Source organism: Chroicocephalus ridibundus, chromosome 1 (assembly GCF_963924245.1).
Source record: "Chroicocephalus ridibundus chromosome 1, bChrRid1.1, whole genome shotgun sequence".
Lineage (NCBI taxonomy): Eukaryota > Metazoa > Chordata > Aves > Charadriiformes > Laridae > Chroicocephalus > Chroicocephalus ridibundus.
Window position 1 is genome coordinate 15,037,630 of NC_086284.1, and position 21,169 is coordinate 15,058,798.

The 21,169-nt window shown below is 47.0% G+C and overlaps 1 protein-coding gene across 5 annotated transcripts in view; it reads right to left on the reverse strand.

Moving 5' to 3' along the window:
- Positions 1-58: 58 nt before the first annotated feature.
- The window catches only part of MTMR2 (myotubularin related protein 2), a 66,333-nt gene continuing 45,222 nt past the window's right edge, over positions 59-21,169 (reverse strand). For all 5 annotated transcript variants that reach the window (XM_063329678.1, XM_063329699.1, XM_063329708.1 and 2 more), the window contains 10 exons: positions 20,391-20,492; positions 19,605-19,688; positions 11,214-11,363; positions 10,222-10,410; positions 9,086-9,271; positions 8,014-8,220; positions 6,340-6,432; positions 4,664-4,777; positions 3,124-3,300; positions 59-2,098 (listed from right to left, as the gene is read on the reverse strand). In XM_063329678.1, coding sequence (XP_063185748.1) covers positions 1,937-2,098; positions 3,124-3,300; positions 4,664-4,777; positions 6,340-6,432; positions 8,014-8,220; positions 9,086-9,271; positions 10,222-10,410; positions 11,214-11,363; positions 19,605-19,688; positions 20,391-20,492 — 1,464 coding nt within the window. In that variant the 3' untranslated portion in view covers positions 59-1,936. The remainder of the gene's footprint in view (positions 2,099-3,123; positions 3,301-4,663; positions 4,778-6,339; positions 6,433-8,013; positions 8,221-9,085; positions 9,272-10,221; positions 10,411-11,213; positions 11,364-19,604; positions 19,689-20,390; positions 20,493-21,169) is intronic.

Below are 21,169 nucleotides of genomic sequence, written 5' to 3' on the forward strand. Positions count from 1 at the left end.
AGAGTTGAAAATAAGGGCGCAGGAAGAACTTTACCCATTTATCAATTTTTATTAGTGTTAAGGAAACCAAACAGTGTTCATCAAGGAGCAAAATATACACACATAGTCACTTTGCTAATAGAGAATAACGCTATGAACCATCTATAATGATTGTACGTAAGAGCAGATCTGCCCTTTAACCTTAAAGCAAATCCAAGGCCTTCAGAAGGTATTGTGTGTGGATCCTTTGCACTATCGAACCGTAACACCAGCCCCCCCTCTCACAAACGCAGTGATGCTATACAGCCTGTTCTTGGCCTGTCGGAAGGTGGCTGTGGATTTCAGTGTAGGTACTGAGACACCGATTGCAGCGGAGCAGGCAGAAATGGAGACTGCAGGGGAAAACCCTTGTTACTGCCTTGGAAGGAGTGTGGCTTTTGACGGGCAATTTCTGACACGTAAATTGTCCATTCTTGTACCCTCTCAGAAAATACTTCTCTACCATGGATGAGAGGCAGCGTGAAGCAGCATGCTGATGGGTGCGTTAGAGAGGTGACCGCAGTATGGGATCCTGTCATAAAAGAGCAACACAGGAACCTGGACCAAGCCCTGCCCCTCTTCCTTAGCGTGGAGGTGAGACGCAGCCTGGAGTAAAGATGCTTGCACAGGTGTAACTTCCTTCACTGTAAGCCCCATCTTCTGCAGCCTCACCTGTTTGGAAGAGCCATGGGGCAGTCGTGGTGTTACCAAGTGTGGTTTTTATCTCCGCTTCTACAGTAAAACTTTGTATTAAAATTGAATATGACTTAAGTTTAGTCAGGTGACGCTAATCCTTGAAGTACGCTATGAGGAAAAAGACCTAAACACCGGGCTCAGAAACTGGCTAAGCTGTTTATCTACCACAATAACCTTAAGCAGCAGTTGCAATGCAGGCAGAAAGGCTTCTTTGGTTGATACGCAGTTGCTTCCATGAGTTAACAGAAAACTGAAACACCTTAAGTATGCCACTATGATCCTGCACAGAAGCATTCAAATCGCTGATTATGCTTATTATCCGAGCAAAATGACATGACTGATCCCAGCAGTTCACACATGCCCCTTGGAATTCCACTACCTTTCCCCTGCTGAGCGTGAGGCACTGGAGGCCAGAGAAGCTGCAGAAAGCCCAGGGGAGCCGTGCTCTGCTTCCCCCCCTGCAGAAATAAAGGTGCTGGAGTCGCATCCTGGCACACCCATGTAAACTGTAAGTGAGACTAAAGTTGCAGATACAGAAGTAAACTTTGTCCTACGAAATTAAGTCGCGTAGGTTGCTCCTCTACCACCATGTTGTATTGGTAGAAGCTGCCCTTTCTTGGAGTAAGGCATCATTTACATGGCTTCCTATGACCTAGATCAAAGCGAAGGGAAAAGCAAGGAGGAGGGTGATATGTTTCAGATTCTGTTGCTGCTTGTCTCTGAGTACGTTGGCAAACTCATTAACACTGCTATGCAGACATTCATAGCGGAAGGTTTCATGACTTAACAGCTGTGTTATAGGCTCCGATATAAACTCAGGTTTGATATTTCCTTGTAGCAAAGGGAAGATTTTTCAAACTTCTGAGTAGATGTTTTTCCTCCACAGTACTTCACTCTAGTGCAGAGGCTCTCTTTAAAGCCAAGTGATTTCCAGCACATAAGTGAGCAAAGAAGGAGCTCTAGGTTTCTTTTAGGTGGCAAGTGCAATTAGCTTGTATTATAATCTAGCCACTGAGAAGGTTAATTGCATAGGGGGCTGCCTGCCTTTGTTTTTGCTTAAGCTTCCTCTAGTGCTACAGTACTAATAAATTACCCTGGAGAAAAATAAATAAATAGGTTGGCATCTCCCAGACACCACACTGGAAATCCAGAAGGCTTCAGAAAAGCTGCCCCCATGGTCCCGGGAAGGTACTCGGCGCAAAAAAAAAAAAAAAAGTCTGTATTATACAACAGTCTGTACAGGAGCCACGCACTGTGCGGGAGAGCCGGCTCTCTCCGAGGACGAGGTGGAACGGTTGGTGATTTCTCTCTGCAGTTCCTCCACTTTCTTCTGCAGCTCAGCCCGCTTGGCAAGAAGCTCCTTGTAGCGATTGTGGACAGGTTCCTGCAAGAAAACGTGGAGGTGAGCGTGGAAGAAGGACGCCTGGACCGTGAAGCGTTGCTGCTGACCTGGCACCCAGCTATGAGGGAAGGAGGGGGGAGGTGGGGAAATCATTGCCTCCAGCCCAGGGGTCAGACAGTAGTTGTTCTGGCTGTGGGATACTCATTTTTATCCAGCAAGCGTAGTGCAATGGTGGCTAAACAAAACTTTGTGTCTGTTCTGCAAGATGACCATTACAACACTCTGATCTCTGACGTTTCTGAGGGGGGACTGGCCTTGGCATCTCGGCCTGGACAGAATTTCAGGGCTTTGGCGGGGGGAACCCCACAGATTTATCTAAATATTTTCCACATAGTTCTGACTGTTACATAGTTAATACTGGAAGGCTGGGTTCCTCTATCTAATGCCCCAGATTTTCAAAGCTCTGCTAACTGCAGTTGGACTCTGAGGCAAGCCAGGAATTTATGTTCCTTCCTATTAAGAAGTGATTTCAGCATTTAGGGCCATGTTCAGGCTCCCGTCTCAGGTGCCTGCCCTGGGCAAGGCCGTTCCCTGCTGCCAGGGTGCAAGAGTGTAACGAGGGTCGCGGTCACAGCCCCGTGCCTCAGGCAGCCAAAGCAAGCAGCCGTTCCTGCTGCCGGCCATCTAAGTACAGCCCCGACACTGAGAGCTAGAAGCCCACAATCAAAGAAGCCTTAGGTTTTTAGGCTCTTTTGTAAAGACGAGAGAATTCAGATGATTTTTTGCCCATACTCCAAGTGAGAAACTTTCCCAGTTGCTGAGTGTCTTCAGCCCCTGCGGATTTCAGGAGGCTGTGACCCCCAGCTGAGCGCCCATGGCAGCCCAGCTGTGGGTGCTGCTCTTCAACGTGCTTGCATTTGAATCTAGGCTTTTGTTTTTAGATTTAAGCAGTGGCAGCCTAAGTGTGTACGTTACTTCTTGTGCTTCAGAGGTCCTGAGCTCCAAAACGAGTTATTAGTGCTAGCAGGGAGGGAAATAAAAGCAGGATCCTTGGAAGAGAGAGGTACCTGGGGTTTCATCCTGGGGTTCCATCGGATGTAGTAGCCGACCCACAGCTCGAGGTGGCGCATGCTGGCCACGGGATAGAGGACGTGGTTGGAGTAGCTCACGTACAAGGGGTTAGTGAAGTCTTCCAGTTGGCTGTTGATGTAAGACCAAAGCGACACGGTCTTTTTTGGAAGGCTCTGCAAGGGAAGGGGGTGGAGGAGGCTTTATTTCCTATATGAATCGCAGCGTTTATCTACAAAGTATTTATAACAGCATATACATATGCCTGTCGTTAATACAGAGCTGGTTGCCCTTTTGTAGCTTAAAAAAAAAAAACAAAACCCAAAATGTTCTTTTGATGCGGTTACTGTAATTAAAGCACATGGCTGCAGGCAGGCACACACGCAGCCTGGCACGGAAACATCCTCTCTCACCCAGCCAGCTGCCAGCGCGGAGCAGGAACCGCCATCGGCACAGCAAGGGGACGCTGGCATGGGAACTCCCAGCGCTTTGGTTAAACCTCACCTCTTTAAAGTGCTCCTGGAGGACTTGCTGGAGTATTTAATTGCAAAGAGAAAAAAGAAAACATTTGACTTGGGCCCTGATCTAGTGGAATAATTAGGGCTGTGAATAGTCCCAGTGAAACCAGTGCTGAAGTGCTTTCTAGATTAAGTACTTTGCTAGGCTGAGGCCTTACCGAAGCCCCAAGCACGCAGGTTTTCTTCTCTGGAAATTACAATTATTCAGCCGCTGTGGACTCTAGAGAAACACGGACCCTGATTTCACTACAGTACAGTAATTTTTTTTTTATTATTTTTATTTTTTAACTCATGTGCTATCAAATATAATTACATAGGGTCCCACCCAGCGCCGTCCTCACTGTACCTCTGTGACGTTAGCCTGCGAGCTTTTGGTGACAAAATGCTCCATCTTTAGGTAGGTGAGCCAGAATGAGCGTCACTGCTTTTCCTTCTGACTCCAGGGTCTGAACAGGGTAGCGTTTGAATGGATGCATCTATACGCTCCTCCCTCAGCAAACCAACCTCGGCCGGGCTGCAGAGCAGAGCTGGCTGATGGCAGGACCCAGCGGCACGTCCTTCGCAACACCAGCAGCTCTGTCCTCTCCCGGAAAAATGCAAGCACAGCAAGAACGCACCCTGAGACCAGGCGCTTGCTGTAACCTGCGTGTGCACAATGACAATACACACTTGGCTGGTAGTTAAAAATCCACCTAATGGGACCACTCCAAGGAAAAGGGAGGGTGAAAAGGTACCAGTTTCCACAGAGAAGGTTACATTAAACTGGAGTTCAAAGAAAAACTGCATTTCCAACTACCTGGGAGACACCAGGAGCTCCTCAGTGACCAGCGAGCAGCTGAGAACCATGCTGAAAGCAGTGGAAATGGTATTGCTCTGAAAGCCTCCAACGGACAGCAGTTGAAGCTGCTAAGAAGGGGGACCTGCATCTACCACTGAGTGCTGGAACAGTGTCGCTAGCAGTACCCGGCAGCTAAAGCAATCACGGCCACCGCGCCTTCGCCTTGGAGAGAAGCTGCCTTACCTCCTTCACCCTCTGCTGCTCGCTGCTGCACAGGAAGGTCCCGAACAAACAGCTGTACAGGTGGTCCAGGATGGTTATCAGGAAGTACTCGTTGAACTCGAATGCTGTAGGAAACTTCAGACAGAACCAGAAAATTAAGTTGGGATTTTAGAACAGGAATCGCAAATAAACTTTCTCCCGCTTCGTGGTCTTGGTAAGGAGTTGGCTTCTCTTCTTGATTTCTAAAACAGGATTTGTCCCCGTTCCCTGCCTGGCTGGATATTCGGGATCATATTTGCTCCTTCTAGAAGCAAGAGTTTCTCCCTTGCAAAGCTGCTTTACATGTGCAGAGAGGAATTTTGAGCAAAAGCCAGAGGTCTGAAGGGTTTGACTGCTGTGTTTATATACACATTTGGTGCTGCTTCAAGTTGAAGCTCGCTCTGCTAATGCCTGCCCCTCATGACAGACCATGCAACACGACTGTGAACAAAAGGCTGAAGCACATGTGAAATAATGCATAAAACGAAATGGAAATTTCCCAGGGCCAAATGGAAATAACCTGTTTGTGCAACACAGCGCTTCCCAGAGGGAACCGCAGGGAGGCAGCTTGCAACACAGGTCAGCGGGAGGAACGTGTGTATGGGTAGGGGCTGTGTTTGCTGTTGATGTTCCATGCAGAAACAATCAGGCCCAAGCCAGGGAGAACCGAAGCTCCACAAAGGGTCAGTGACGATACGTGCAGTGATCTGCAAAGACATGCTTTGCTTCCCAGGCTGCCCCAGTTGCAGCATCCTGACCTCGCCAGCTGCAGGACAGGATGCCTGCTTCCAGGAGCAATCCAAGGACAGCACAGTGAAAGTGACGTTTGATGATGGTAAAGCCTTCCTTTACCTCTGCTTGAATGTGGTACAGCTTCGTATATAATGGTATCCTTCTTTTCCACTTTACCTGTTTTGATCCATGATGAGCCTAACTTTTTCAGTGAACTGCCGGACTGTGGCTGACATTTGCCATGTGACACATTTTGTGTCACAGCAGACACAAAAAAAGCCTTCCAGGTCCCACACACCTGGGGAAAGACCTCCCAACCATAAGGGATGGCTCCTGAACCGTGCCTCTGCCATGCCTGGAATGAAGTGAGGAACTCGGCTCCAGCCGTCGGGTATGAATCAGGAGCAGTGCGTTAGCCTTCAGAAGTTAAAATGGAGCAAATGCATTGCTCCACGGCTGCAGGTTTGGTTACAGGATCAGCTTGAGCAGAAGCAACAGCGATCTGCCTGCACCCACCATGCTCGAGACTTCAGCAGCTCAAGACACTCATGCTTCCGAAGGCCCAGTGGGCTACTGAGGGTGGCTGGGGTGTTTATTCCGTGACAAATGTGAGGCAGCTGTCCCCCGTGTCAGGGTGAGGCAAGCTGTGAGCACAAGCTCACATTTATGATAGCAGCACGTAGGCATCAGCACCCACTAACTGGCTAATCTGACACGTGCTGACACCGCGGCCTCCCTGTGCACTTGTGCATGCGGGCTCTTTGCTAAACAGGCTCCCAAGAAACTTGTCGCCAGAGTTCAGAACAAGAGTCGAAGCCCAGGAAGGTGAGCCTCTGCAGGTCAGCCTGGAAATTACTCCTGGGGCCAGACACTGTGCCACATCTTGGCACAGCAGCTTTGGGGACGTGTGTCACCCAGCAATTTACCTGTCTCGTCATTTGCCAGACACAGTCGATGAACTGGAGGAAGACAGGAGAGCGATCCGCGTCTGCATGATTCTTATCTCCATGGCCAACTCTCTGAAACCGAGCAGGACAAAGAACACGAGTCACGCGGGGTTCATGGGGAAACTGCCGGGGTCTCCTCTCGGTCACCCAAGCCTTTACGGAGAGCTATAAGGTGGTTCAAGTGAGTCCTGGGTCTGCTTTGTCCATACCAGCGGGTAAAGGAGTAAAGGACAGCTACTCCTTTCATCTTTGAAGTGACGCTTCCTTATGGGGATATTTTCATGCTAAATTTAAACAAAAGTTGTTTGAGTAGAGGCTCCAGATGCTATGCTGGCACTGGTTTCAGTTAATAGCTAAAGTTCAGGAGGGAAAAAAAAAAAAAGAGAATGCTTTTTGCTTCGGTTGCAGCTGTCGTCCTGGCTACTGCAGTAGTACAGTGCGCTAGACCTAAACACTACCTCCAGGCACGGCATGTGGCCACAACCGTCACACAACACCTCGCAGCTTCCAAGCGCTGTACAAACATTAACCCAGGCCATCTCCTGCCACCTCAAGAGAGGCAGTGATGAAAGCATCCCCAGAAATAGTCCTCCAACCCTGACCACGCTGTGTGGCCGAGACACGTGAGGCCGGATTCCTTATCACTAGTATAGTACGCTAGTGGTTACACGCTACCCAGGAGCCCTGAGTACTGTACAAAGACAGGCAAGAGCGTGTAAGTAACAGAGATCCCTACCTCCTTGTAATACTGTTCTCCCCTCACCAAAGGAAATCAATAGCGTTATCTTCTTTGTATAGACAGGGAAGTTAAAATACCATTCAAACACCAGATGACGGTTTTGCTGCAGCAGAACCTCAGCTGCTTAGTGCCTCTTTCCCCACCTTCCTCAGAGCATTTAACTATGCAACCCACCATCGCATGTGCTGGAAACGGACCTTTTTCTAGCCCTTGCCAAAATTAAACAGCCCTAAGAGAGCAGCTACGAGCAAAACACACTAGGAACAAAGACTGAAAGGATACTACTGAAAGGCTCTCTCCGTTCCCATCAGCGCAAACCGTAACGAACTGCTGTGTCGTAAGTCCACAAAGCTGCCTCTCTGCCAACTCCAGGGACACAACCACGAGCTCCTCTTGCTCCAGTCTCAAACTGCTGATCTTTTACCTAAATAATTAAAAAGCCTCCCCAAAAATAAAATGTGCCTGAAAATGCGAGGTCAAGGCCATAACCCCATTCCCCAGCCTTCTCAATACCAAGGCATTTGTTAAATGACAGTGTCCAAGCAGTTTCAGAAAACGGACTGAACTGGAAAGAAAGACAAAAAATACCCCAGTGGTTTCTGCCGCCTCCCAGCAGAAACACCTGTCCTGAACCCAACACACGCTGTTTGTTTAAGCCTAAGCATGGGAACGCAAGATATCCGTCAGGCACCTGAGACGTTTAATACCACCTGTTCCTCGTACCTGACCACTACTGTCTCCAAGGAGGTTAAGAGATGACTGGAATTATAGGCAGAAAACAACAGCAGCAGCATTCACCTTTCTTCTGCGAGTTCAGGTGGGAGACTTCTCACAGGAAAGGCTAAACTCCTTTGAAATCCTTCAAGGTGGACAATAACTTTCTGTTCAGTGCCTTCCAAGGGCTAGTGACTCACCAGCTGAAATCTGTGGCCGAAGCTCAGCCACTCCTTCTCCACTAGCACTTCAAAGCCCCTGATAGTTCGGTAGTAGCCATCTAACATGAGCAGAGACAGAGAGGTGAGCTGGGCTGTTCGGTCCCAGCCGTCACTGCAGTGTACAACCACAGACGTCTTCCCCGATTCCACCTTGTCGGCAATGCGAAGGGCTCCAGCGAGAATAAGCTGGGACAAGGGAAAAAAAAAAAGTTACGAAATCTCTTTGGAACAGAAACTATAAATGAAAAATGGCTCGTGACAACACAGGACAAACCAAGGGCTCTGCCTGCCTCAAGGAGAATGGTAAATCAGTTCCAACTACTTCATAACTAGGACAGCAGATTGGTGAACACATTTTTTGTTTCAGCAAGATGACAAGACATCTAAACTGTAGCACAGGCACAACTCTAGCAAAGCCCCTGCATTAAGCTCAGTCCTTGGACAGACCAGGATTTAAAGGCAGGAGCATTCTGTGTCTGAACGGCCAACACAAGATGGCCATCACCTTGCAACTGCCCCTTTCTGCATTAGCAGGCAGACAACGTAAACTGGAGCTTTTTAGGAAAGAGCGAGCTTAACTTGAAAGCCAACATTTGTAGAAGCTGAAGCGTTTTGCCACACTCATCCCAATTCTGCTTGGCTTCTTCAAAGGCCGATGGGGCACGAACTCCCAACACCTGCTGGTCTGAACCAGGCAGTAACGCCCGGATGTCGAGGATCCCCGAGTCAAGAGCCTGGAACCTCTGGGGCTCCTACACTCTGACCAGGGCTTTCGCAGTTATACATTACCCAGGAACACATTTCACTTCCTAAACACCATCTGTCAGTATTTCAACCCTCTCTCTTGTCCCTCTTCCCATCTCCTCAAAATTCCCCATTGCAAGAAATGGTGGGTTTAGTTGTTTTTAAATTGAAAACAAACTGTAAGTCTTCAAATTTCTCATGAATTGAAATCTGGATACGAATGAGTATCTCTGGATGCATTTCCCAGTGACCAGACTGGTACAGACTTGTGGTGAGAGCCACACGGAGTGGGGGCAGCCATGCGTACCTTGATATGCTCCAGCCAGTGAGTTGACTCTAAATTAGACAGCCAGTGAGTCTCCTCGATATTGGGGTACACAATTTCTTTCAGTTTTCTCAGTGATTCTCTCATAACATGAATATTGTGAATGTCCAGGAACACCAGCTCTGCATTCTGATAGGCATCCTCACTCTCATAGCCCCCTCCTTTAGCCTGAAGAACAAAAGAAATCATTAAGAACATAAAAATCATTAAGCAAAACCGCATTTGATATTTTACCCCAATCGTTTGTCCTGAGCAAGTATCAGCTGACAAAATGCCACAGTGACTGTGCTACCTAAAGCAGGCCGTAAACATTGGATTTATCTTACAATTGGGAACAAACATGTACACACACACACTCTTTGTGTCTCTTTCCTGCAATAGTAATGAATGCTATAATTTTTACCAAAGAATATCACATTACAAGCCTTCTTTTTCTCTGTAATTATCATTTATCCTACCATTTATCCCCCACTCAAGCTGCCAGCTCATTAGATTCACTATTCTGTCATTTACAAATTTACCATGCTATTATAGAGCAGTATATCCCACACGCTAATTGCCTTTCCTAAGTAGTGGGAAAGACAGATTAAAAAGAAAAAAAAAAATCAGCTTTAGGGCAACACAGCAGTTCTACCGTTACAACAGGGGTGAGAGTTACGGCATGAGACATAACAGCAGGAAGAAAACGGCAACATTCCTAGACATTAAAGATCCCCAGATTATATTTTGAAATTAAAGATCACGATGCCTGATTTTCAGAAGCGCTGAGTAACCTCTGCTCCCACCAGGGTTCGGCGCTGTTAGAGGAAGGAGGTCTTTCAACCACGTGAAGTGAAAAAGGGCGATACGCAAGATTGGGGGTGTTAGAGTTTGACCTCAGTTCTACTTGGATTTTTTCCCTTCCAATCTCATTTCAAGTTGTGGATTAATCCAAGCGGACCTTGCATAGTCACGCTGATATCTACTGATACCAGTGCAGGTGTGTAACTCTGTCTAGAGAATCAGATCATTGCATATGAATCTCTTCATAGTAGAAAAGGAATAATTTGAAATGGTGGGGGGAAAAGTGCTCTAAATGATTATGTTCCCAGCTTTTGACAGAAGAAAAAGTACCCGACCTTATTGGCTACAGCGTTCACACTAGGCCTTGCATCAAATATGAAGATTTTATGGGACTGAGCATTAGAATCCATGATGGCTTGAAGGTACTTCTCATCTTCCTTGCTTCGCTTGCCACTCACTCCCACCATTGGTTGGCTACAGCGAGTGATCGTTGCTTGACTTTCTGGGTGAATCCATGACAATACCTTTGGAAACAAACGAGAAAGAAATGAAGGAAAAATGGGATTCGTTAGACCAGTGAAGTGTTGTACCTGCAGTGGCTTGTGCTGGGATCCCGCCATGTATTAGCTAGTTCCAGAGGGCTGGGTTCTATTAAATCACGACTGAATGAAAGAATGAACTCTTCTGTCCTTACTCATTCATTCTGGTGGCATTCCCAAAGTTTGAATAAACAAGAGGTGACCGAATAGGTTTAAGTCTGACTTTTAAATATGATGCAGATTTCTCGCTGTTGCGTGAGTCACAGCCCCACCTTCTCGTTCTGCAGTCACTGGGCTGTGTCTTTACTAAAGTTATGCACTTTAGGAACAGATTTAATTTTCTATAGGCTTGAGAAGTAAAACAGTACATTTGCAGTTAGCGCTGAAATAATCAGAAAGGTGCGTTTCGTCTGAGCTCACGTAATAAGCATTGTCATCGAGAGCATCACCACGTATTCCTCTACCCTGGAAGTCCGCGTAGGGCAGACAATTGTAAACAACTAAACAGGGCTGCTTCGCGTTTTTCAGGAACTGAACTGAGATGCGGTCTGGGTTGTGCTACGTTATCTTATCTTCTCATTTTGGTTTAGTCTACGTCTCTTTCACAGCAGTGGTTCCAGCAGATAACGTTGCTTTCTAACTCCTCAAACATATTGCTGTCACTTTTATTATCCATTGACCATTTATTTGCTCCCCGGCATCCACTCAGCCTGATCTCGGTATTATTTATGGCCCAAAGCGGCCATTATTTATGACCACATCAAAGCGGCCTCTTTTGTCACACTCACTGGTATGCGTCCCCTTGATCTGAAGGATGCTACTCTCTTTAATTCTTCATCGGGAATGTTTACAGGCACAGCTAGAATGGCGGGGTATGTATCACACAGCTCGTAGCGCTCGTTAATCCTGGTCAGCCTCCAGCTTTCATTGGGAATTCCCTAAAGAGGAAACAGCAGCAGGTTAGCAAATGAGTTGCTCTGAGACCTCAGCACAGTCAAATCCCCAGACCTGAAATTCGAGGCACCTTTTGTTAATGAAGGACATTTAGGGCTGGAGCCTGGGACTGCGTTATCTTGGTAACTTGTATCTCATGCCTCTTCCCAGAGAGGCCGATGTTTTGCTCAAGTCACTGAAGAACAGGAAAACTAGAAGACTGCAGGCAGGCTCGCCTACGGCAAAGAACTGTGGAGGCTACAGAGGCGGCAACAGAGGTCGCACCCCTGAGAGTATTTGTAACGTACCTCCCAGTTTCCTCACGGTGCTTACAGGAGCCAGGAGCAGGACAGAACGGGTGACCAACAGCCCTCACTCCTCTCTCAGCACTTGGCTCAAGCGTGGTGGGTGGAAACCGGGGATGGAAAGTGGAGATACCAGACAGGATGGAGGGGAAGACAGAAAGGAGAACAGGCAGTAAAACACCCCAGAAAAATCATTCTGTTTTGGGCCTTGTTCAGTGTTTGTGGCACAGCCGTGCAGTCCCCTAAAACCACCACAAACCTAAGAATTGCGTGTCTGCGGCTGCGTGACTGTACGTGATCTGGACAGTGATGTGTAACTCCCGTGTTCCTGCCAGACTAAGCTCTCTGGTTGTACTACTCTGCCTTGGGCTGGGAGAGCAGGGAACCTACGCACGCACATCACCGAGCTCGGGGTGCCCTGGTGGGGAAGCAGCTCAACAGCTTCCCAGACGACAATCTCCAGGTAACACCCGAAGCACAACGGGGACGATCCTGACAATCTGCAGGCTTAGTCTGGCCGGCGCTGGGAGTTAACAGGTCAAAACGGTGTGGTTGCTACTGGGTGTCTGCAAGGAGAGATTTAAACAGGGGTGAGCGCGGACACAGCGCATCTCTGTGGGGAAGACAGATCTACTACAGCTCCTATACGCAGCGAACATGGCCAGACTGTTGAGCACAGAGTCTGAGTTAGAGGAACATCAGTTCTTAAAACAATACACGCTGTTGTTCTAATAAACAGCGCTTCGTTTTAAGGAGGGTGGTAGGACACTGATTACCACTGTTGTGGCTCCCATGGGAAATAAATGACCAATCTAACACAGGTCAGACGAGCTGTGGTAACGATGGTTGACCTACAGAGACTGCAGCCGGCTCCTCGTCAGAGCCGTGAGTCATGCTCTCAAAACAGGTCATGGTTAGACATCTGAGGAGAGGACAGACCTTCTGCCTAATAGCGGTCACACCCTGCTTGTGAACCACCCCTGGTCCTGGGGCACTCCCTCGGAAGGAAGTGTTACTACAAGGAATCAGCAGAGTTGCCAGGATCACGAGTACCCCAAAACCCTAAACAAAATCTATTTTTGGCACTGCCTGAAGCCAAAGAAGTGGCAGAAACGGGCATCAAACAGTGTGTACACACAGTCCAAGCTACTGATGGGTAAAACATGCTCAGAGGTCTACACAGCAAGGAGGTTCACCAGCTCTGCTGTCCCCCAGGGAATAAGCAAGACTCTTGCTCTTAGCTGTCCATCAGCTGTGACCAAACTGGTTACTGTCTGGAAGTGAACTAATGGCAAATGACTACATTGTTCTCAGTCCTGTCCTGGTAAGTACATGACTGCCCTGCAATGGACCCGTCAGCAACACGTGGAGATCTCACCTCCCACAAATCTCAATTAAAACTACGCTGTCAGCACGCTCTTGGCAAGGAAAATGGGAGCTGACATGCAGTTACATGGAAGAAGAGCTCCTTTTTCTTCTACCCTGCAACTCTACCGGTGCTCGCTGAGATCAAGCAGTCCCTGTAAAGCACCCTCTTCACGGCGCGGGGCAGAACGGCTTCAGCACACGCTGCTCAGTCCAGAACCAACACCTCCAAAGCTCCAAGCCTTTCAGCTGCCGCCCTGACGAATTCGAATGAAATCTTTCCTCTGCAATAGCCCAGACCAGGAAAATCCATGACAACCCCTCAAAGAAAGAAAAGATGCTGTGTGTCAGCGTTCAAGTTTCCTTTGAATCCCAGGGAATGTCTGCTTTCCCCTGGAGCAGGAGCCTTGAATCACGGCACCACCCAAAGTGGGCTGTGGATTCAGATTGTGACTCTCTCCAAGAACTCGAAGTAAGCAGAAATAAGCAAAGTAGGCTAGAAGAGGAGCCGGATTTGCATCTTCCCAGGACTTTTGCCATGGTGCAGTGTATCTTGTGCATTTACTGCTGCTTCTTCAGATTTGCACTTTCTCCAGCTGGAATCAATAGGAAAAGCTAAACATGATATAAAGCACATTGGTATTTCCTCATATAAGATGCATTTCACTGCTTCCTGGGAAGTTGTAAGCACCCAAAAGCCTACAATCAAACCAACCCAAACTGTTACAGGTGTAGCTCAAGATGCCTCTGACGGCTCAGGACCTGCTCTGGGAGACACCTGCCTGTGCACCTGCAGGAGGAACCCAGGCTAACAGTGGGTGTGATGGTCCAGAAGCTGCTAGGGAACGTGGCTACTGGGTGTCCACGTTAGTGACCAGAGCATGCTGCCCTGATGGGTACACTAGGTCTGTCTTCTCCAGGTAAACCAACACCGCTAGTAGACCCTGACTTCGGGGGAACTCACGTGTTCAGGTGTTGCTAGAGGGCAAAGTGAGGAAGGCAACAAGGCCACATCTACAGTCATAAATCATAAACCCTGACTTCAGGGGAACTCACGTGTTCGGGTGCTGCCAGAGGGCAAAGTGAGGAAGGCAACAAGGCCACATCTACAGTCATAAATCAAAGGTGCCCATGGCTGTTCTCACTGGGACCAGCTGGCACAGTGCACCTCACATCCATACTTAAACTCGTTTAATCCTCAAAACTGAGCAGTTTGTCCAAACTGCCTAATGGTGAACCTTGGCTTGCAGCAACCACGGAGATATGCCCAGGTTTGGCAGCAGGCAGGCTGGCCTTGCAGCCCTTCTTCTCGACTCCACAAGGGCCCAACTGCCTCTTCAGGTCCCAGCTCTGATGTGGCCCAGCTGCTCACCCATGGCTCAGGCCACCAAGGACACCGCAAAGCCATGTGAAAGAGCTGTGTGAAAATCTAGAGAAAGACAAGAAACTTAAAATCGCAGATAGGGCAGAGGATTGTTGAGATGGGGATCGCTGGTAGCTCAAGGTTTCAAGGGAAAACAACATCATGAGATGGTATAAAATCCAGAAGGAAAAAACTGACAGTCTAGTAGGCAGTCATTGGGTGAGGGCTAACAGCTGGGTCATCTGCGTGCTGGTGTTGATGTTACGGGTGGAAGACAGCAACAACCACCCAACTGAGGGAGGTGCAGACACTACTGCCTGCCCAGGAAAGTCTCTTCAGATGCCTCCTCTGAGGTGGCGAGTGCTAATGCTCAGCCTAGTGGCTAGTTAAGTCCCTACTAAAAGATGCTAAAGAAGCTCAAACACACTCACTCTGAAGAGGGACGGTAACAGCCTGGACTGAAGCTACACCTACCTGGAACTTGCGATGAAGGTTCCTCAGTGCTTGGGAATGCTCCTTACGACTGTTGCCAACTAACCATAGACGCGTAGCCTTTGTGTCATCTCCACACACTAACCAGCCTTGGTTTCCCTCTGGATAGTCACTCATGCCTTACTTTAATGACCTGTGCTCAGTTATCACTTGACCTACACATGTTGCAGAAGATGAACTTTCTTCATTTGCAGGGAAAAACTGCTGAAGACACACCAGCATGGCACTGAAATCACCGCCTTGCAAAGCACATGTTTAAGCTTAAGCATGTGAGGATCTTTCACTGGCAGGAAAAAAAGAAAATCCTTGCTGGAATTACAGAGCCACATCTCTCTATGGGATCCAGTAGACCAATTCTGAGCTTAGCCACCCTGAGCTACAGCGGGCAAGGTTGTGTCCACTTCGCACAAGACAGCTGTGATCCATTCTGCAGTAGAGACATAACTAGCATAAGCGGGACCTCAGTTAAACCACGGGACATTTAACAGTCCAATTCTCATTTTACTCCCCTAAATTACACCCAACGATCCTCTGCAGGATGCTGTTCTCGTGCTGTCCCTTTCCCACTCTGCTTGTATACTAATGCTGGGCACTCCATTTATCCTCAAAACAGACCAGCTCCTCTTCTGAATTATTAATTTCTATATGTTTTTTTCTGAAAGCAGCGAGCACAGCCCTAATCTGTGGCTCCCTGGTACATATGACCAGAGCATAGGATTAGACGAGCATGACTTCTGTAAGGAAACATCACACATTTCCAGCCTCACAATCCCTTGTAATATTTTCCAAATGCTCCCCACCTTGTTAAGGAAAATGAAAGCTTTAAGTTACTCCAAAGACATCTCAAGGCCTTTTGGTTTCAACTGAGCCTTATTCACTTCACCATTCTGTTTTATACTCTGCCAGCCCGTGTGTAATAAAAATCAGGGAGCAATTTCAGTTTTAAATTTCATTTGCCACATGTGATTCCATTTACCGACTAAATCCCAAACCTCTCTGAGTTCCTTTTGTTCTCTACAGGTTGTTTATTACTCCCCATAGTTTTACACAATCACAGATTTTTAATAAGTTACATATTTCCATCTTTCCCAAGAACAGAGAAGTCAGGGGTTTCCTGCATATCTTTCCTAATTGTTACAATCTCCATCATATCAACACACTTAGATTAATCTGAAAAAAAAATTATAATAAATAAATTATACCACATGCAAACTTGCCATGTACACCAGTGTGGACATAGAACCTGCCACGGATCCTACTCTGAGAGTCTTTTCTGGATGCCTGGTAGTTGGCTTCTACCTTTGCTCCGCTCCTCTCTCTCCGTGTCCCTGCTCCCAGAGGGAAATGACTGACACAGCTTGAGCTACACCAAGATAATGCCCAGCCGTAACTGCTGGGCTGCTTATGCCCCAGGCCAGCTCTTCTCTAGTAGTTTTTAAACCAATTCCAAAAGGTCCCGCAGATAGCACGTATGTCCTGCTTTTCTATTTCTGATCACAATTCATACAGTCAGAGACAGGTAATCCCATTATCTGATTTGACGATGCCAGTTTTGTTTCACTGTTAACGAATCCCTGCTGCCATTTCAGGACGTAATCCTGATTTACTGTAGTATTTGTTATTGCTTTAACAGAACCTGGTTGGATTAAGAAAAAAGGATAAAACACTCACACAGATAAACTGAACATCCATAGTTATAAATGCTGAAATTAAATAAACAGACTGAAATACCTAAAAGTTTTGGAGGGGACATAACGCTTCATACTACAGGACCTAAATCAACTCAAACGAAAGGGATGAAATTCTCCTCCTGGCCAAATCACCACATAAACATCTACTGCAGTACGGTTTGCCTCTTCTTCAGCAGCTGGTGTTGGTCACTTTTGGAGATAAGCTACTGGAACAGATGGATTGCGTGATCTGGAATGGGAATGACTGTGGCCCATCATGGGTAAAATTCAGATAGGCTATGCCTGCAAAAAAATCCTGGTTTGCATTCATTTTTGCAGTTACCAATGTAAGCAAATGACTGAGGGCTTCAGACATGGACATCAGTTTGGTTTCTTGATGTAAAAGCAGTCAGGCTGTTTTTCCTGGCTGCTCAAAAACCATACAAAAGCAGGTCACAACAAAAGGAGTACATACTGCAGCAGTGTCTCAACGGGGACATGCCTTACACACACCAGTGCTGCCTCGCGTGACCAGAAACAAAGACACCATGGCCCAGAGTCCCTTTTTCTTTAGGGAAAGGCCATGAAGAGCTGCAAATCACACACATAGAATCATAGAATGATTTAGGTTGGAAAAGACCCTTGGGATCATCGAGTCCAACCATCATCTCCACTCTACAAAGTTCTCCCTTACACCGTATCCCTTAACACCACATCTAAATGAGTCTTAAACACATTCAGGGATGGTGACTCCACCACCTCCCTGGGCAGCCTATTCCAGGGTCTGACCACTCTTTCTGTGAAGAATTTTTTCCTAATGTCCAGCCTAAACCTACCCTGCTGCAGCTTGAAGCCATTCCCTCTTGTTCTATCGCTAATTGCCTGTGAGAAGAGACCAGCACCAACCTCTCTACAATGGCCTTTCAAGTAGTTGTAGAGAGTGATGAGGTCTCCCCTCAGCCTCCTCTTCCCCAAACTAAACAGTCCCAGCTCCTTCAGTCGCTCCTCATAAGATTTATTCTCCAGGCCCTTCACCAGCTTCGTTGCCCTCCTCTGCACTCGCTCCAGCACCTCGATATCTCTCTCATATTGAGGTGCCCAAAACTGGACACAATACTCAAGGTGTGGCCTCACCAGTGCTGAGTACAGGGGGACAATCACCTCCCTCCTTCTGCTGGTCACACTATTTCTAATACAAGCCAGGATGGCATTGGCCCTCTTGGCCACCTGGGCACACTGCTGGCTCATGTTCAGCCGCTCGTCAACTAGAACCCCCAGGTCCTTTTCTGCCAGGCAGCTCTCCAGCCACACTTCCCCAAGCCTGTAGCGATGCATGGGGTTGTTGTGGCCCAAGTGCAGGACCCGGCACTTGGCCTTGTTGAAGCTCATACCGTTAGCATACATGTAAACGTATGTATCTTTTCCACTGTGTAACCAAGCTCCTGCCAATTTAAGGTACAACCAAGCACAATATAAAAACCAGTATGCATAGAAAAGCTTGAATTCTAAAACCAGATACGCCAGGATTAAGAAATTGGAACAATTTACCTTGAAATCCTCAAGGGTCACCCTTCCAAGTATTGTAAGGATGCCTTTTGTACTTTATTTGTTTTAACTGACGCTTGGCTAAGTGAATGCTGTGCTTTTCAATGGAGATTATTTTGGTAGCACAGGTATTCTTTAGTCGTTACTCCAAAGTTCTCAGTCCTGTAAAGAAGCATCTTTCCAATACAGCTTGGGCTGCAGATCCCTTTATAAACAGATCTTTCCTTAAAATAGCCACCAAGAAAGAGGTAAATTCTAAACAAAGCAATAATCGCTGCATTATCTGGTCTTATTAGTCAAAGTCGACCTTAGATGCAGCGTGTGTCATTGATTACAAATGACTGGAGTTTGTCTCTACCAGGATTTTAGATTGTGGTATCTCACTGCAAAACATACCCTTTGTTTGCGATGAAGACAGCGGAGGTAAGATACATCTCACTTTCAATTAGCAGCCTAGAAGCCAACCGTCTATCTTAGGCAGCTATTTTAGGAGGGAACAAATCACCCCCAACAGTGAAACTCACTCTCCCCATCTGTTAATGACAGGCCTAGATAACCAATTTAGAAGGCATGCCCAGCTTTTAGAAGATTAAAGCTAGGAAAACGAAACCCTTTCTTAGGTTTTGGATGTCAGGAATCAGATGAACAACTAGGCTAAGACAGACATCTTGTTTTGGCTTGCTTTACGGAAAAGATCCAAATAAATCTTTAAATTACATGGCTGTAAATTTCTTAATTTTACAAAGGAAAATTCGTTTTATCCTGGCAGATCTGGATGAGACAAAAGTTTAATGTGTCCAGGGCAAAGCTGTCACCAAATTGTGCTGTTTCCTCAACTTGAGAATTTTATTATAAGAGTGATTCATTATAAAAACTGAAACTCTCCCATCTTTTCCCCCAGGGAGGACCACTCAAGTTTTTATCGCAGTATTCCTGACAGCCCACCACTTCACAATCATTAGCACTTTTCACCAGTCTACTCTAGACACACTACAACTGTCTGTTCCAAGCTATGGTTAATCACAACACTCTCTCTAGGTTGATCCCTACACTGATTCCCCAAGAAAATGAAAGAATTCTACATTTTTTTCCTTCCAAGTTCCTGTTTGAGAGATCCTACAGAAAACTGGAAAGAATTAAAACTACGAGCAAGAGCTGAGGTGTGAAACTCAACAATGGGATGACTGTACCCACTAAACGCATTCTCCACCCCTCACTACCAGCAGTGGCCGATGAGTAAGCCAGAGCAATAGGTTTTTCCTACCAAAGCCTAAAGTCAGCTCTCTGCAGCCTGAGTAATCTCCGTCAGCAGATGCTACTCTCTCTAAAGCTGTACGGCTGTCATCAATCACTGCAGTGTGGAGAACAATGTCCTCACCCAGCCTGCGAGACATTTGTCAGCAGGACCATTCTCCGTCTCCACGCGACCTGTAATTATATTACTGCACAGAACCTCACTTCCGAAGAATAGAGAGGATGGAGGAAGGACATGGCAATAATACCCACCTGTCTTCTGTACTCCCAAGTGGGGTCATACACCTTCCATCCATTTTCTGGGAAAACCTCTTTGTACTCAAATGCAAAAAGCGGCTGAAAGAAAGAAAGAAAATTTAGCATTAAGAGCTAACTCAGAGCCCGTTTCCAGGATGTTTGATACCTCAAATAATAACTAATGACTGTTCCTTCTTTTTTTCCCCACTGCATTACTTTACTTTTAGGGCTTTGTGAAAAAGATCAAGATGCTCACTGTAGCAGATAATTAGTACAACAATGTACCTTCCTCTATGCCTCTGATCTTACTTGTCTATTACCTAGTACCTCATGGACAAAAGAAGTTTGTTATTAAAGGGAAAGAAAAATCTACTCAGGCAAGAACGCTTTTACATGTTAAAACTAGATCTTTTGAACCCGTATTTGAAGCAACAATTGCAGCGATATAACACAACAGGTAACGGCATTCCAGAATCGGGAGCAGTGCAGTCACCACTAGCTGTAATCCTCTGATGGACGTCACTGTGCTTTGAGTATTTTCCCTCTGTTAGGAGGATGTGAATATCAGGAAGTTATTTTCCATACATGAAGGAATCCAGTCTCACAGTAGTAGACTTTTCCTGTTTCTATACAATCTAAATTCCTAGAGGATTCATTCTAAGACAGATTTAAAAACCCAGCATTTCTCCTCCTTCAACAAAATGCACCCCATGTGAATGTTGTACCAGGTAGATGGGACTGAACAAAACAGCTTACTGCCACTCAGTGTCTTTTAGTAACAACTGAAAACAAAACACTTACCAGATTATTTGAAACTGGGAAAGCATATTTCATTAGGTTCTCAAATATGGATCGTCGAGTTCTCCCTTCAGGCTTATGAGCAAATCGCAAGTTTCGAATATCCTAGGAAAAAAGAGGGAAATCAAATTGCAGATTTCCAAACCGCTTCAACATCCAAAGAAACTCTGAAAGCCAACATTCCGAATAGGTTCATATCATGATACTCTTCCTAGTACTGCTTTAGTATCACACTTTGAACACTGCTGAACTCTGGGCCTGGTTCAGCAGCTGCCTGCAGCCTCCAACAAAGCCTGCCACAACCGCAGCGGAGCAGAGGGAGCGCACAGGCGTGCCTGATCGGTGCCGTCTTGCCTCCACATGAAGCCTTCTACCTGCTGAAAGTCTAGGGGAGAGCCCCGCTCAGGCACAAGCTACCTCTGACCAGCAGGAGTTTGTGAGACAGACCTCCTAGCTCCTACTGGGCTCTCCGGTTGAGCTGTGGCAGAAGACAGCTGGAAGAGACTGCCTCACAAAGTACCTCCATAGAGCTACTGCAGATGAGGAGCCCAAGTCCAGCCAGTGTGGTGCAAAGCTCTTGGGGAAGAGTGGCTGGAAAGCTGCCCCACAGAAAAGGACCTGGGGGTGCTGGTGGACGGACAGCTTAACATGAGCCAGCAGTGTGCCCAGGTGGCCAAGAAGGCCAACAGCATTCTGGCTTGTATCAGGAATAGCGTGGCCAGCAGGAGCAGGGAAGCGATCGTGCCTCTGTACTCGGCACTGGTGAGGCCTCACGTCGAGTA